Source organism: Chiloscyllium punctatum, chromosome 27 (genome assembly GCF_047496795.1).
Source record: "Chiloscyllium punctatum isolate Juve2018m chromosome 27, sChiPun1.3, whole genome shotgun sequence".
NCBI classification, from domain to species: domain Eukaryota; kingdom Metazoa; phylum Chordata; class Chondrichthyes; order Orectolobiformes; family Hemiscylliidae; genus Chiloscyllium; species Chiloscyllium punctatum.
The window spans coordinates 14,447,223-14,463,471 of NC_092765.1; the positions used below are offsets into that span (position 1 = coordinate 14,447,223).

At 37.5% G+C, this 16,249-nt stretch overlaps 1 protein-coding gene across 9 annotated transcripts in view; it reads left to right on the plus strand.

Annotated features, from left to right (window-relative positions):
- The window catches only part of qkia (QKI, KH domain containing, RNA binding a), a 105,109-nt gene extending 95,685 nt beyond the window's left edge, over window positions 1-9,424 (plus strand). For 4 of the 9 annotated variants that reach the window (XM_072548131.1, XM_072548128.1, XM_072548130.1 and 1 more), the window contains exons 7-9: window positions 3,965-4,039; window positions 5,792-5,904; window positions 6,695-9,424. In XM_072548131.1, the coding sequence (XP_072404232.1) occupies window positions 3,965-4,039; window positions 5,792-5,904; window positions 6,695-6,727 (221 nt within the window). In that variant the 3' untranslated portion in view covers window positions 6,728-9,424. The other 5 variants (XM_072548129.1, XM_072548133.1, XM_072548134.1 and 2 more) reach the window with 5 other exon arrangements.
- Window positions 9,425-16,249: the final 6,825 nt, after the last annotated feature.

Sequence of the window (16,249 nt, forward strand, 5' to 3'; positions counted from 1 at the left end):
TAATTCTGTTAAAATTGAATTTTTAATCTTTTTTACTTATCACTGCCTACTAGATGCATCCAATGCTGAGTGGAGTAAATATGAATTTCTATTCATAATGTGATTTATACATTTGAAACCAGTTTATGTAAGGAAGAACTTTCTGTTGACTGCAAGCATGCTGTAGAAGCTGGGAGTTATTCATAGTCTAGGGTGTGGCAGTGGAAGAGGAAGCCAAAAATAGTGATATGCTTCATTGAATAATGTTTTTTTCCTTTTTGATAGCACTTTTCTTTCAAAAAAAAACACTTGACATGTACAATATAAACTGTAAAATCTGTTATTTTGCTGTGCTCAACAACTTGCCCTGTAGAAACTAGTTTATAATAACTGGAAATAATAAAATTGAGATGCTTGCAATGGTTTAGTACAGCACGCAAGTACAAAAATACCCGTCTTGGCTATGTAGTTGGGGAAATGGCTGCATGTTACAGCCCTTTGAGAAAAACTAATGGAACAGAAAGTGAAAATTTGCAATTTGTGAATAATCATTTCACTTGAAATGGGTGCTCTATGCAAGGCCAACTTTTATTGCCGATTTTTATACAGCTGAGGTGCTTTCTAGCCTATTGAGGGCAGCCAAAGGTCAGCGTGATTGCTGTGCTAAGTCCAGTGTATTCCTTTCCTTTAAAGGATCTTGGTATACGAGATGGATTTTTAAGGCAATCCTGTTGTTTCATGGGGATATCATTCCCAGTTTTAGGGTTTATTCAACTAATTGCAGATAAATTCTTCGACTGCATGTAGTGAGATTTAAATTCTTATCTTTAGCTCATTAGGCATCAGGACGGCTAGTCTAGTAACATGGCCACTATGCTTTCATACCCATAATGCCAGCTTGTATTATGAAAACGTTTCATTTATTCCCATTGGGCTACAGTAAACTTGTATATTTGGGGTGAGAAAATAGATGTTTGTTATTACAGCCATACGTTTGCGTGAAAAGGGAACACACAAAATCTAGCCTACCTTCACTTTTCACAAATACAACTTAAATAAAATTATTGTCAATGTTATTTGCCCCTCACTCTTGAGTCTTTCCTGCCATTCAATTCAGTCAGATTCCAGGTTACCCAGTTCTTAGTTTAAAAACATTAATCATTCAGCAGGAATGTGTGCACGTAAGACATGGGGTTTTCAAGCTGGTAAGAAGCTTAATCATTGCAAGTTCATAAAGTTTGTTATGCAATTCTTAAGACTGAAAGCAATGGGTATGTAGTACAATGTCAATGGATTCTTTCAAATGAAGATGTCTGATTGTCTTACCTTGCTAATTGTTTGTTCTTAGGTATGGCTTTTCCAACAAAAGGCTAAGAATGCATGGGACATGTGTCTGAATCCTCAGGAAAAATAACTTCAGAAGAAGTGAAGAGTCTGACCAAGCACATTGAAACACAAGCAGTATAGCGATGCTTATTTTGGGTACAGGGTTTTCAGTATTTGGCAGGCTTTACCATATCATACAATATACCTTAAGACTTGAGGACACGGTCAGTGGTTTAAACTACCTAAAGCACTTTTTTGAGACAAATGTTCACTTGTAGTGATTGTTGAAAAATGGATACACTGAAGACCTGATTTGGAAGAATGTGATATCACATATATCCTATCAAACTACTTGGACAAGCAAGGAGCTGATATGTACGGTGATAATCAAAAAGTACCAGAATTAAAGGGGTTTCTTTCAGCTTTTCCACAAACTGTTAGATTTCAAAAGTGAAAAATAATTTGTCTCTTTTTAATTGTAGGTGCTTGCACCACTTTAAGAATTACATATGAACCAGTAAATTTACTGAAAACTGCTCCAAATCAGCATTTTGTTTATCCTTTGAGCCTGTTAAAATTCTACATCAGAATGGAAAATTGCAAGAAAAGTGTCAGGCACTGGGTAATATAGTGGATTAGAACAATGTTTGTTCCTGTTTATTGTCTGGGTTTAAATCCAGTGCAAATTAAATAACACTGTCATTGTTCTTTTAATCCTCAATGTCTGTGTACATTTCTGTCCAGTTTTTCAGTAGCTATAGGTCCATAAATTTTAAGTGCTGATAATTCAAGAATAAATGGACACAATGTTCATGATTTACCATAAATTAGTTGAGGAAATTCTGAAACCTGTGGTGTTCTTTGACCTATATGAATACGGCATTAATGTTTGGAAAGACTTGACCTTGGTGATTGAAGGCCAGATGAAGATGATTACTGGAATCATAGCTGGTCCCAAGCTTTCTTCATCTACCAAACATTGCTTCTTTTTCTGTAATAGTGGGTTAGTGCTTTGGTCTCAGTAAAAACATTAATCTGTAAGCATTGGTAAATTAACCCATAACCTGCTAACTGAAGAGAAATTATAATTTGCAAACAAATGCTGTAGCTAAGGCTTTATGGGTTTATCATTACATTGTGGAACTTCTTGGTGCCTGTGAATTGGAGCCAGATTTGGTGAAGCTTTAAAGAATGCTTTAATTAATGTCTCAAAGGAAATTCTGCTGTAAAACCTGGAAATGCTGATCCTGACCTCCTTTCCTGTTGGTACTGTAAAACATGTTCTGAATTAGTCAAGTACATTTCTTTTTTTAATCTGTGATAGAGCAAGAGGTATTGGAATCTGATCTTCTAGCACACATGCACACTAACCACTGATCAACCTTTGTAACACACTGACACTTGCCAAACTGGCATTCGTGATCCAAATCTGCAGTGTTTCAATCTCTGCTTGGTGCAAGGCTCATTTATTTTTGTACTTTTTTAAAAAAATTTTTTTTTACTAACTGCTTATCGATGGATGCTGATGGGTTTTACTGTGGTTCCAGATCTCTCTTCTGCACTAAGTTCCATTTGTAAACTGATGCCCACAGTTTTTCTTGAATATTTACTGGTGCTAACTTACTTACTTAACCATATAGCACAACAGTATAATTAAGTAGATAACTTGTGTGCTGCTGTTTACCTAACAACACGAAACTTGTTACAAGGTCCACAGAAATCTTAAGGGTTTGAAAAGAGACACCGCTCATTCTATATTGTTGAAATTGGGAATGGACCCATGTTTAAAAGAGATTTTGTAGGTTATGGTGAAACCTGCCTTCTAAATGCTAGTTATATGTATATGTAACATGTAGATCAGTCCTAGCACAGTAAGACATGACTGAGTTTGCTTTATGACTGCATTGTTAAATACAAAGCAGTTTTCTGGGCAAAAAAAAAATTGCCCTTCAGGATTTGAAAGAACTTTTTCCAGACACTATTGAGTAAAATCCTGTAATTACTACTTTTGACTACAGGGTTCATTTTAATCAGTTTACAGTAATCCTATCGATTTACGTCCAGTTTTAGGATTTTGAATTTCAAGAAAAATAGGATTGCAGGAAAGGAGAAGCTTAGAGCTTAAGTGCCAATTGTTAGGAAATTATTGATTCTAGAAATGGGAGGTATTATCACACTCTTAATAAATTACAATTAAAAGTGAATGCAATCTTGTAGGTTTTTGTCAGTTTTTACACGCTGGGATAATCCAAGCAGCTAACATTGACCATGAGGCTGCATTTGAGTATTTAGATTAAAAAATGATGCAGTTAATACTCAGGCCGCCTTTTAGATTGTTTGTATGCTGATAGCAAGCAATTTCCATCCCAAAATGTTCAGTTATACTACTTTTGGCCAAGTTGCTCTCAGAGTGTAAATGCTCACCTGACCTTTAGCTCTTAACTGCAGTATCTGAAAGAGACTCTTTAACAGCCCCAGTGCACAATACTAAGAGATAAGCAGTTAGTAAAGCAATATTATCTGGCAAGACTACCTAAATTTACTTTTGCATAATTTTTCAAGTCATTGTATGTTGTTGAATTGTGTACTACACCAATTTTGAGTTTTATTCTAGAGAAAATATTCTAACTCTCTTTTGGACTTGTTACAATTTAACTAGGTGCGATGGCAACTAAAGTTCGGAGGCATGATTCGCGTGTCCATCCTTACCAAAGGGTTGTGACCGCAGACAGAGGTTAGTTTAGACTTGTTGCCAAAATGGCATTTACTTTGATCAATATTAAAGCTGTAACTTTGAGTACAGGAAGTACTTGGGTTAGTGGATTGAGGAGCATGAAATGACCAACTGATTTTATTCCAGTCATTAATAAAGGACACTACAAATCTAAGAACAAATTCTTTACATTCCTGAATGATACATGCAGTAATTGAGAAGTCAGGAAAATGAAAACCGGTTTTACTTGCACTGAATCTAGCCATTCTTGGTTGTTGCAAATTCACTCTCCATCCATGACTTTGCAAAATAAACTAATCATATAGAATAAAAGTACACTGTATGCGTTTTTATAAGACAGGACTAGTTGCTGAAGTTTTGGAGTTTTTAAATTGGAAGCTCAAAGTTATGAAGCTACTAAAATGTCCTCACTCTCCCAATTTTTTTATCTAATAAGTGCTTCGAGCATCCTAGATCAATTCTTACCTTTTAATGTTTGCAAAGCAATATAGATCTGATAAATCAGGAGTATTATAATGGCTGGTTCCAAATTGGTTAGTTGCATTTAAGTTTAGGACAGTAGTATGGGCTTGTACAATAATTTAAAAAGCATTAAATTTGAAATATTTCAAAAACGATTTTTTCACTAGCTAGAAAGCCTTTTGACTCGTTACTACATCATTAGTTTAAGGTTAGAATAGTAGCTCTTGCAGCTGGAATCATTCTTTATAAGTAAAGCCTGAACAGATGGTATTCAACCCTCTACATAAATTCTAAATGTTTACAGTTAACCTTGGTACCTGAGGATTTGTGATAGGTCTGCAAATATTTGAGGGTTATGCCTACTCTGATAAGACTGTTCAATTTTGCACTGAGCTTGTATTTCTATTTTTTTTGTTCTCTGCAAATGTTTTGCTCCTGATTTAGTCTTAATAAAACATTAGTGTTCTAGCTTTCCTGTGTTGGAATTTTTGCCCTGGTAACTGCTGTTGTTTGAATTTTTTTGTTCTACGATTTTACTTTCTTGTGGCATTTCATTATATTTAAAATAGTGCTTTTAATGTTCCATTTGAAATTGAAGGTTAACCTGCTCCAGGTAGCACTAGCTAGAATGCTTCCAAAGTTTGTGCTTGTGGGCAGAAGAGGTGTTGAAATTATTTGAATGTACATTTTTGGTTCCACCTTTCCCACAATCCAAAGTATTATGTATATATTGTACAATATGTACCTGCTGTCTTCTCTCTTCTTCCTCCCCACTGGTTCCAAAATGTGGTTTGTTTATAGAATAACTTCATTAAATATGTGCAATGTTATAAATTTTGATTTAATTGTACTCAGTGTGAGCTTTAAGGTGGATGATGTTGATTTGTCTGAACTTTTTATTTGCAATATGAATTGAAACTGCGAGCAGTTATTTGAAGCACATGTCCCAGTTTTGTTTTTTTTTCTCCCAAGTATTCCATTTCAGATGCCCATTTATATTTGGCTCCTAAATGATCTGTGAAGTAGTTGGTTAACCGATTTTTACATGTTCATTCAATGTGGCGCAATGCTTTTTAATGTTGTGTAATTTGAAATAAATCTTTGGAAGCAAAATAGTTTCCTTGAGCTTTAAATGTAAACTTGGACCTATGGCAAAAGTACCTTTTTAGCCTTGCTTTTTTTTTTGCTGTTGTTAAATACTAATGTTTAATAGCAGTCAACGCAACCATCTTTGGACAAACGTTTTGAATTCTTTTGCTGTCTCTTTCCCACAATTTTTTTTTTTTATAGACCTTCAGGGCTGGATGAATCCAATGGTCCTGGGTCCTGGACCCTACAAAAATCTGGCAGGACCACAATTCAAATTGTACGAGACCAAAGGATCACCATCTCAACAGTACCCAGTATGTAAAGTTACAGGCTTCTAGTTTTTAACCAAAAAACAAAACACGTGAATTCGTTATGGTTTTGGTCTGAAATACTGTGTTCCACCATATGAAAGCTGTCACATGCTTGTGAGCAAGACTGAAATTTAACAGGATTCTGTTATCTGTGGAATGAGCACAAAAGCTAAAGCACAGTTGTTGGATATTTTGATCCTTCAACTTGTGGTGCCTCAAAAAAAAGAGGCAGTGGTTTTTGAGCCTCCTGTTATTCCACTTGGAGCCTTCCCAGTTATTTTGAAACTGGGACAGAACTACTTGGTGTCCTGGGCAAGGATGTGGCAGCAGTCCATTGTGGTGGCAGAAGAAAGAACCTTCGTGCAAGGTCAGAAATAAAAGGGCATGATATGTCTAAAAACAAGAGGGCCCAATTTGTTGTGTATTCTGTCAGTTTAAAACTTATTCATGTACTTTAATTATTTGCTCTTTCTTGAGAGAACTAGGATTGTAGTTAATGGGCCACTGCTCTAAATTTGTTTGACTTTGGGTAGATGTTCTTTATGCAAAAATTCTTCCAGCCTTGAACTTTATATTATGACTGCTACTAACCATTAATTAGTCTTAAATGTATTTCTATAACTTTGTTAGAAGTTTGTTTTCATGTTCAAATCATGATACTTTTACTCATGATTGACTACATTTCAGATCTTTGCCAATAAAAAATAGTTTTATTAGTTATATGGTTAGTTTTCATGTCATCAGTCTTCACTAGCTGACACTAATATCTTTTTCTATCTTTTTGTTTTCTTATGTTCCTAACTACCCAGCTGCCACAGGCAACTAACCCATGACCTTTGACCTCTGAACTCTTCACCCAATGATGACCTGACCATGCCTGCCTGCTGATCAGTTAACTGGTTATCGCCTATGCTTGCCTGTCTTCAATGCAGCGAGCTGAGGCACTGTCTGTTCGTCTCGTTACCTAACTGCGTTTATATATTAAAAAAAAAATTAAAGCTCCAGCCACAGCTTTTCTGGTTGGGTGAATGTGTGGTACCAGAACCTGCACTGAATAATACTAAAGCAATAAGTCCAGTTCATCCCTCACCACTGTTTCTCAGTGATCATCTCTTAAAGATTCTCCCTAAAGAGTGGTAAGAAAGGTCTCTTAACAGCACTGGCAGGGGATTGAGCGCTGTACAGGCAGTTGCCACGGACAAATGTGATGGACATCTGATGTAATTTGTAGTTACAAAGTCTTTGAACGCATTTGTGATTCATTATGGATGGACCTTGAGTCAGGTATATTGGGAGAGAGTTCGATACTGACAGTACAAAATATTGACCTCTACAATTAAGGACAAAGATTTAAAATATCTTGTGTACAGAACCTTTGTTTTTTGCCAAACACTTTTCTAAGGCCACTTCTGACAATTTTTTGAATCTCACCAGAATTAAGATGCTGTTTAGTCTTGTAGGCAGCTAAACAAAGTTTCTAGGTTATTGATGCTGTTAAGAAAAGCATAATGAATAAGATTATCAATGAATTCAACTCCTTGGATCAATCAATTTTTTTTAAAGGGATAGTTTCTCCTGTTCAGATTTGTTTTACTTCGTAGCCTTACAACCTCTGTCTTTTGCCCAGTTGGTAATATAATTTGGTGTGAAGTACTCCACTATGATGTTCTGCTTGATCAGTAAAGTTTCTGTTAAACCGTACCCTGTTTCCCCCAAGAGCATTCGTGTTCAAAATTGTTCTACATTTAAATTTGACTGTCTAAACCCAGACGTCTACTGCCAGTGCCACCAGCCCACAGGGACAATCCACAGTGTCAAAAAGTTTCAAAAATAGCAGCTGGGGTCTGAGTACTACTTTCATTGTTCAAGCGCCTAACATCTGCAATTACTATTGTGCATGTTAGATGAAAGCTGCCTGACAAAGTTTTCCCCAACTTATTTACTGTCCTTGTTTAGTTTGAGCTTCCTAAGTTTATCCAATGTGATTAGTCTTGTATTTTGAGCTCAGCTTGATTTTCAGTGCAGCCAATAACATTCTTAATGTTCACATATACCTTGACACTGAGGTGCATTCATAATGTGTCGTGTTTCTGGATGCAAAAAAACTGTTTCTAATTCTCTCCATAAATAGACACTTCTTTAAGAAGGATGTGAAAGCCATGCTTGCCTATTCTATTTGCTATATACATGTTATTAAAGTGTAGATAAGTACAGTGCATTTAAACCACAGAGGAAAACTAGATACTTTTACAGGGTGCTGGTGAAGAAATATATATTTTTGACAATTTAGCTTTTTATACTTACTTGCAGTAACAAAATACAAAAAAATTTTTAAAAAAGTAATGGAAGTGATACTGGATGGTTGTAAACAAAACTGAAGACCAAAACAGTGTATCTAGTGTTTTGCAGGGTTGTGGATGAGAAGAGAGGAGCATAAAGAAAGCAAAATAGTGCCTTATATCTGCCTGGTCAATTTGTAAGTGTCTAACATATTGTTTGACCTAAGTATGATGCATGCCAGTCCATCATTGGAGAGGAGGGAAGCAGTCTTTATTGGCAAAAAAAATCAAAACATGATAGAACAGTATGAGGACAGTTGTGTGAAGCTACTCAAGTTTAGGCCTGTCTGAAGAATTTAGTTCATTGATTCTATGCAACAAGTGTGAAATAGTTTCTCAACTAGTTTGTAATTTGTGCCATTTGTCTTCCTAAGTTTATACCTTCAATTTTTCTCTGTGCCATTTTTTTCATAGAGTCGTAGCCTTTTTTTGAGTAAACATTTAAGCAAATGTTTTCTATTAGCCACTTACAAAATGAAGGCCACCTTGGCTTAGTTTTGCCTAATTAATTAAAAAGCCAACAAACCAGCTATTATCATTAAACTAAAATGCTGCAGTGTTTGACTTCAGAACAAAACACATAAGAACAAATTTGCAACCATCTCCAATGTGTTTGTTACTTGCTGCCCTTCAATGTTTTAATTTTCGTCAGCTTTCATTGAGTTTATATAACTAATGTAAACTCTGTTTAGTCAGTGTTATTTTTTTGTAACCAAAACATTGAAAGTTTTCTTAACAGTATTATGTATTCCCTCAGTTACATTATGGAGTATAGTTCAAAGACACTGCTGTTACGTGATGGTTGGTTGAATGCAAAGCAATTACATATGCTGTGTACAATATTCAACATATTGCCTACACACATGTATAGTATTGTAATTACCACCATTGTTACAAGTTTATAATGTATTTTTCTATCTTCATTTTGTATGTATATTATATACCATATACAATTTTTTTGTTCCCAATTTGAGGCCCCTGTGGTTTTGATAGCCAGAAACTATTGCAGATTCATTGTAATCATCTATCATTGGGAGTGTTGCCTTTTCTGACTTGTTAACTCATTATCCAATTAATAAGTTTCTTGTTACAAATGTTTTTACATGCTTGCATTTTATTTCATGGTGTTTGCTGTTTCTATTAACCCTGGCATTTATTTTAATAAACGTTACAGTACAAATCTACTAACTGCTGAATAGTTTGTTTTTAACACTTGATAAACAGTCTGGTTCACTGGACTAACCTTTTTTTGAAGAGTATACATTGCTCTTGAGTACACACATGCACAAAAAATAACACTCGCTGAAAGTTGCTCCAAGTTATGTGCCATGTCGTCTTGTGACTTACTTGCACTGCACAATAAAGTAAACAGCGGCATTCAGAATTGAGTGGAGCCTGGAGGGTGATGTGTACATTGTCCCTTCAAGGTCGGGAACAAAGTAACATTTCTTTTGAGATATCTGTCCAGTCTTGTCTATTGCCTACCAGCTAAGCACCTTCTGTGTGTACTAATGTTGGACCTGGCCTCTGTACTTTCTTCCTTCTTTCAACTAATGCAGGAGGTATTTGTTCATAGAGGCACACAAGCAATGATTGGGGGTAAATAAATCAAAGTTGTCTTTTGGTGGGTGGGAGTGGAAGGGTATAAAGTAGGAGTTTGAGGCAGTCACTTAGTAAACTAGTCCTTTGACTACTGAGTCTGCTATGTAATATGCTGTAAAATGGCCTGCTTTCCAGTGTTTTTATATTATGTAAATTGAGAGGGAAAGAATAAGCACTGAAGATCTAATGCAGTACATTAACATTTGGGGAATCTCAATGCAGTCAGCCTATGACTGCAAATTCACTTTAAGATAAGAATATGCATAAAAAATATTGTTTGAAACTGTATATATAAGTAGTATTTATAGTCCAAGTTGAAATTCACTTGTATGTAACTTCTACCAAAAGGAGCTCTCTTGTACGCGTGCAATAAAATGACTGTTAAAACTGGAATGTCTGCCTATATCAGTATCTAGCTTGATGTATTCAAATGCAAATGAATTTCTTAATTGTCTGCACTACAATTACATTGAGCCATATTGATGACTTGCTAGTCCTGCATTTCTTGACAAGGTGTCTAGATGCTTATGGTTGATTTAAATTATGTCCAAAACTCCAGCACTATTCAAGTTCTGAAACACGTTTATATTAGAAAACCAGTTTTTAGCAGAAATCCTTTCTGGGAAAGATTTTAATGAATACTTAAAATCCCTATAGTGTGTAAACAGGCCATTTGGCCCAACAAGTCCACACCTACCCTCAGAGTTCACCCACCCAGACCATTCCCCTACCCTATTATTCTACACTTATCCCTGATATGCACCCAATCTACATATCCCTGAATACTCTGGCAATTTAGCATAGCCAGTTCACCTAACCTGCACATCTTTGGATTTTCTGTAATCCAATTGGATTGTGAGGAAGTGGAATGCAAAACCCTTTATCCCCCACCCATCTATTTCAAAGTTCATTTCTATTCATTGCTGTGTTTTTTTTTATCTCTGCACACTTCAGAATCCTAGGGTGGGAATATTCTGTTATTGTCAGTGTTGCAGTTTTAAATTGGGCATGTTCCAGATGAAAGGTTCTGATGGAAGCTGTGCAATTTGAAACTTGATATTTAGTAGCCTTCTTAGCCTTGGATTGATGACGAAATCCAGAATGGCATAACATGGGTGCGATGTGAACCCAAAAATAGATCAAACAAATATTCAAGGAGTGGAAGTGGCAAATAGAGGAAAAAGGTGCTTCCAACTTGCTGCTGAATAATTTTGTACAGTCAGATAGCTGAATCATGACATTCGTCTATATATTTTGGATAATTTGATCATTTTACATTGCAATGCAAGTTGCACCGTTCCACGGGGACTTTATTTCCAAAGTAGTAACCTGTCATGAGCAAGTGCACTTGCTAGTATCTTGAATGAGCCACAAGAGCAAAGTAAGCTTGAATGAAGACCCCTGAAATCTGAAGATCTCCAAGCAACTGTGATACCAAACATACAACAGATATGTGGACACTTGCTGCTTTTAATATTTAATCTTTTCAATACAGTGATACACATTGTACAGAGAATTATGAGTGTTGTAAGAATTATAAGAGCTGTGTTTTCATTACCTTTTACGTTTGGACATGGGATGAATGTTTCTACTATTTTGCATAGCTATTTGCTTATGAGTGAGCTCCACAATAACAAGGTTTTTTTAAATACAAACAATGTTTTCAAAAAAATTGTGCATGAAGCCTAAGAATTTAGTTTTGGTCCAAGTATCTCAGCAGTGTTACAAGCTCCTGAGCAGAGGAGAATTAGAACCTGTTTCTGTCTCCCCAGCGTGCTGACAATTTAACATGCTCAACTTAGTCATAGAGTCATACAGCACAGAAACAAACTGTTGGGTTCAACAACTCCAAGCTGAACAAAATCCAAACTAAGCCAAGAATTATACTTCCAAGAATATCCTGATAGTATTCTTTGAAATCTCCTTCAATGGGAAATACATCTTGGTTGCTAATTATACAGTCAACCAGTATATTGGCTGCCAAATGAAACCAAGAATTGCATGCTGGAAACATTAAACAACAACATTGTTTTCTGTCCACAGATGCTGCCAGACCTGCTGAGTTTCTCCAGAGTTACCATTTCTATTCCAGTGACTGAAGGAGGGTCAGTTGACCCAAACACAACCCAGCAACTGATTGAGAAGTATTTCTCAAAAGCTTTTGAATATGGATGTTCTGAGACTGCAAGAACTCCACGTATAATTCATTGAGAACGTGGCTCCCACATTTATATTTGTGTTCATCATTGGACAGTAACTGAATCTGGGCACAAACAAATTCTCAATGAAAGCTTGTGCACCTTTGCTCTGTAATTCTGTATACTTTGGCACAATATAGAAAATTAATCTGACATGAATAATCTGCTATTGTAAATCTGAATAGTTTTGTGTATGATAGCGACCATGCTGATCCAGATTTATTTAAGCAGAAAGTTGTGTTGAAATGAGAAATGTACTGAGGAAAACTTTTCATCTTCCATTCATCAGGATAAATGCAAGGATGCTAAACTTAATGCTATTATAGCAGTTTATACTGTTAGGAGACTAGGGTGCTGATTGTTTGGGAACTTGGTTCTGGCCAGGAACTTTAGCTCCCTGAGCTCCTAGGTAATTAAAGCCTTCTCAACCTTGCCCTTGTTTGAGGTGTGGTGACCTTCAGGTTAAACCACTCTCAAGTCACCTCTTTAATGAGAGAGCAGTCTGATGGTCCTCTGGGATTGTGGCAACTTTACTGACTTTCTGAAATAGAATCAGCCATTTATGCCAAAGAGAGAGTTAATTGGCCCATCAACTTTATGCAAGCTCTCTGGAGCAATCCAGTTAGTTGTATTCTCCATCTCCGCTCCTCTCCACTTCAATCACTTTTTGTGGCCTGTAAGTTCCAGGTTACAGGCAGGCCATGGATTGCACAGGGTTTTGTTCTGGAGTTTGGAAGTTGATCTTTTATGCAAGTTGGAGCTCAACGTGGGGTTATGGAAAGCAGTCATTTGTACATACAGGAAACATTTATGTTGGGTCTTTTAAAAATTAAAACCATGTAAGGGATCATATTTGGAATCCGTGTTCATAAGTCAGATATTCATAAATCTGGGTCCCCTGTATTGTTTGCTCCATTAGAGTTTTCTCTCACCCAGTGCTTATCTCTTGCCCAAAACATTAAAAGTGTGCCTTCTCTGTTCCCCTGCCCTCAAAAGCACTAACGCCATTAATATTAATGGGCAAAGAAATACATTTTTATATCTAAACCTGTCAAGATTGTATTCCTTCATTTCCTTGGCTCTGAGCTGACCACCTTCCAGCCTAATCTTGTAGCTCAATTCCTTAATTGCCGGGGGAATTACGGTCAATGTGCTCTGCACTCTATCAAGTATGCTTATCACCTTTCCAAAGTGTGGTACCCAAGTCTCAATGTAATATTCTGGAATAACTAGAGCTTTAAAAATGTATACCATGACTTTCCTGGTTTTGTATTCTATTTGTCTGGCTATGAAGGCCAAGATCCCACATGCTTTGCTAACCATTCTGTCAAAATATCTTGTTGCCCCAAAGATCTGTGCACCTACAACATCAGGTTCCCCTGTTCCTCAACACTCTTTAGACATGCTCCATTCAGTCTAATTTTTCTTTCCATATCCTTTCTACCAAAATTGGGCACTTTATCAAATTTAGTTCTATTTTCAGTCTGCCCATTTGGTCGATGAATTTGTTTCACCCTTGTTTTCCACTCCACCGTGTTACAGGAAAGACTTACCAGTATGTTGCCAGAAAAGCGGGTTTGGAGGAGGCTGGCTAGACTGGGACTTTTTTCACTGGAGCATGGGAGGTTGAGGCTGACCTTATCGAAGTTTATAAAATCCTCAGGGGTATAGAAAAGGCAAATGGCAGATGTCTTTTCCCTACAGTGGGGGATTTCAAGGCTACAGGGCATATTCTCAAGGTGAGAGAAGAAAGATTTATGAAAATATGAGTGGTAACATTTTTACACAGTTCAAGTGTGGAATGAACCGCCAGAGGAAGTGGTGGATACAGGTACAGTTACAATGTTTAAAAGAAATATGGCAAGTTCATGAATAAGAATTGTTTGGAATGATAAGGGCAGGCCAGTGGGATAAATCTTGTTTGGGACTGTGGTCAACATAGATTGGTTGGACTGAAGGTCTGTTTTCCTGCTGTATGGTTCTATAACTTGAGCTGAAAATGTGTTGCTGGAAAAGCACAGCAGGTCAGGCAGCATCCAAGGAACAGGAGAATCGACGTTTCGGGCATAGGCCCTTCTTCAGCACAGAAATAAGCCCTGAAGAAGGGCCTCTGCCCGAAATGTCAATTCTCCTGTTCCTTGGATGCTGCCTAACCTGCTGTGCTTTTCCAGCAACACATTTTCAGCTCTGATCTCCAGCATCTGCAGTCCTCACTTTCTCCTGGTTCTATAACTTACCAAGCATCAGCTAGAAGGATAATGATACCTGACATATGTGAATACTGCTCCCTCCAAGGTTGCACACCATCTTGACTTGGAATTATATTGGCATTTGTTCATTATCCCAGGGTCAGAAAACTGTGGCGTTCCCTTTCTGACAGCTGTGCAGTTGTGTCTACAGCAGATGTTACAGTGGCCAAGGGCCACTTTCTCAAAGCTAATTAGAAATGGGCAGCAACTATTAGTCTACACACTCCTCCCATGAGAGTATTTCTATAAAAAAAGCCAAAGCTTCCCCAAAACCGACACTGCTTCTTTCCAGGAATTTTACGTAAATGACTCCTACATTGCTATCAACAACTTGTGATACTTCTGCAACCCACTAAAAAGCCACCTGGCCAGTGGTAGTTTTCTGACAAACCTAATTCTTGGTCTTTTGTACTTTTTAATTCATGTGGCTATTTAGTGACATGTGTCCTGTAGGATATTGCACATTTTTATTCAATAAGTGTTTGGATACATTTGTTCTGTTTTTGCCTGTAAATGTTCTTAGCAAACTGTGCTATCTTATCCTATGCCACCCATTTTCTGTAAACAGCACAAAAATGACAGCTAACATTTACTGAGAATTCTATTTAGATTGATTTGTAGGGTCATAGAAATGTACAGCACAGAAATAGACCCTTCATTCCAATTCGTTCCAACTCGTCCATGCCAACCAGATATCCTAACCTAATCTGGTCCCACCTGGCAGCACCTCGCCCATATCCCTCCAAACCCTTTCTATTCATATACCCATCCAGATGCCTTTTAAATGTTGCAATTGTGCTCGCCTCCACCACTTCGTTTGGCAGCTCATTCCATACATGTATCACCATCTAAGTGAAAAAGTTGTCCCTCAAGTCTCTTTTATATCTTTCCCCTCTCACCCTAAACTTGTGCCCTCTAGTTCTGGACTCCCCACCTCAAGGAAAAGACTTTGTCTATTTATCCTATTCATGCCCCTCATGATCTTATAAACCTCTTTAAGGTAACCCCTCAGCATCCACGCTCCAGGGAAAACTGCCCTAGTCTATTCAATGTCTCCCTCTCGCTCAAATCTTCCAACCCTGGCAACGTCCTTGTACATCTTCTCTAAACCCTTTCACGTTTCACAATGTCCTTTTGATAGGGAGGAGATCAGAATTGCACACACTATTCCAAAAATGGCCTAACCAATGTCCTGTACAGCCACAGCACGACCTCCCACCTCCTATACTCAATACTCTGACCAATAAAGGAAAGCATACCAAACCAAACACCTCCTTCACTATCCTGTCTTCCTGCGACTCCACTTTCAAGGAGCTATGAGCCTGACTCTAAGGTCTCTCTGTTCAGCAACTCCCTAAGTCCTTACCGTTAAGTATATAGGTCCTGCTCTGATTTGCTTTCCCAAAATGCAGCGCCTCATATTTATCTAAATTAAACTCCATCTGCCACTCCTCAACCATTGGCCTATCTGATCAAGATCCCGTTGTAATCGAAGATAACTTTCTTCGCTGTCCACTACACCTCCAATTTGGTGTTATCAACAAACTTACTAACTATATGCTCTCTTCCAAATCATTTATATAAATGATGAAAAGTAGTGGACCCAGCACCGATCCTTGTGGCACTCCACTGATCACAGGCCTCCAGTCTGAAAAACAACCCTCTACTACCACCCTCTGTCTTCTACCTTTGAGCCAGTTCTGTATCCAAGTGGCGAGTTCTCCCTGTATTCCATAAGATCTAACCTTGCCCACCAGTCTCCCATGGGGAACCTTGTCGAACGCCTTACTGAAGATCCTACAGATCACATCTACCGCTCTGCCCTCATCAATCAAGTTTGTGAGACATGATTTCCCATACACAAAGCCATGCTGACTATCCCTAATCAGTCCTTGCCTTTCCAAATATATGTACATCCTGTCCCTCAGGATTCCCTCCAACAACTTGACCACCACCGAGT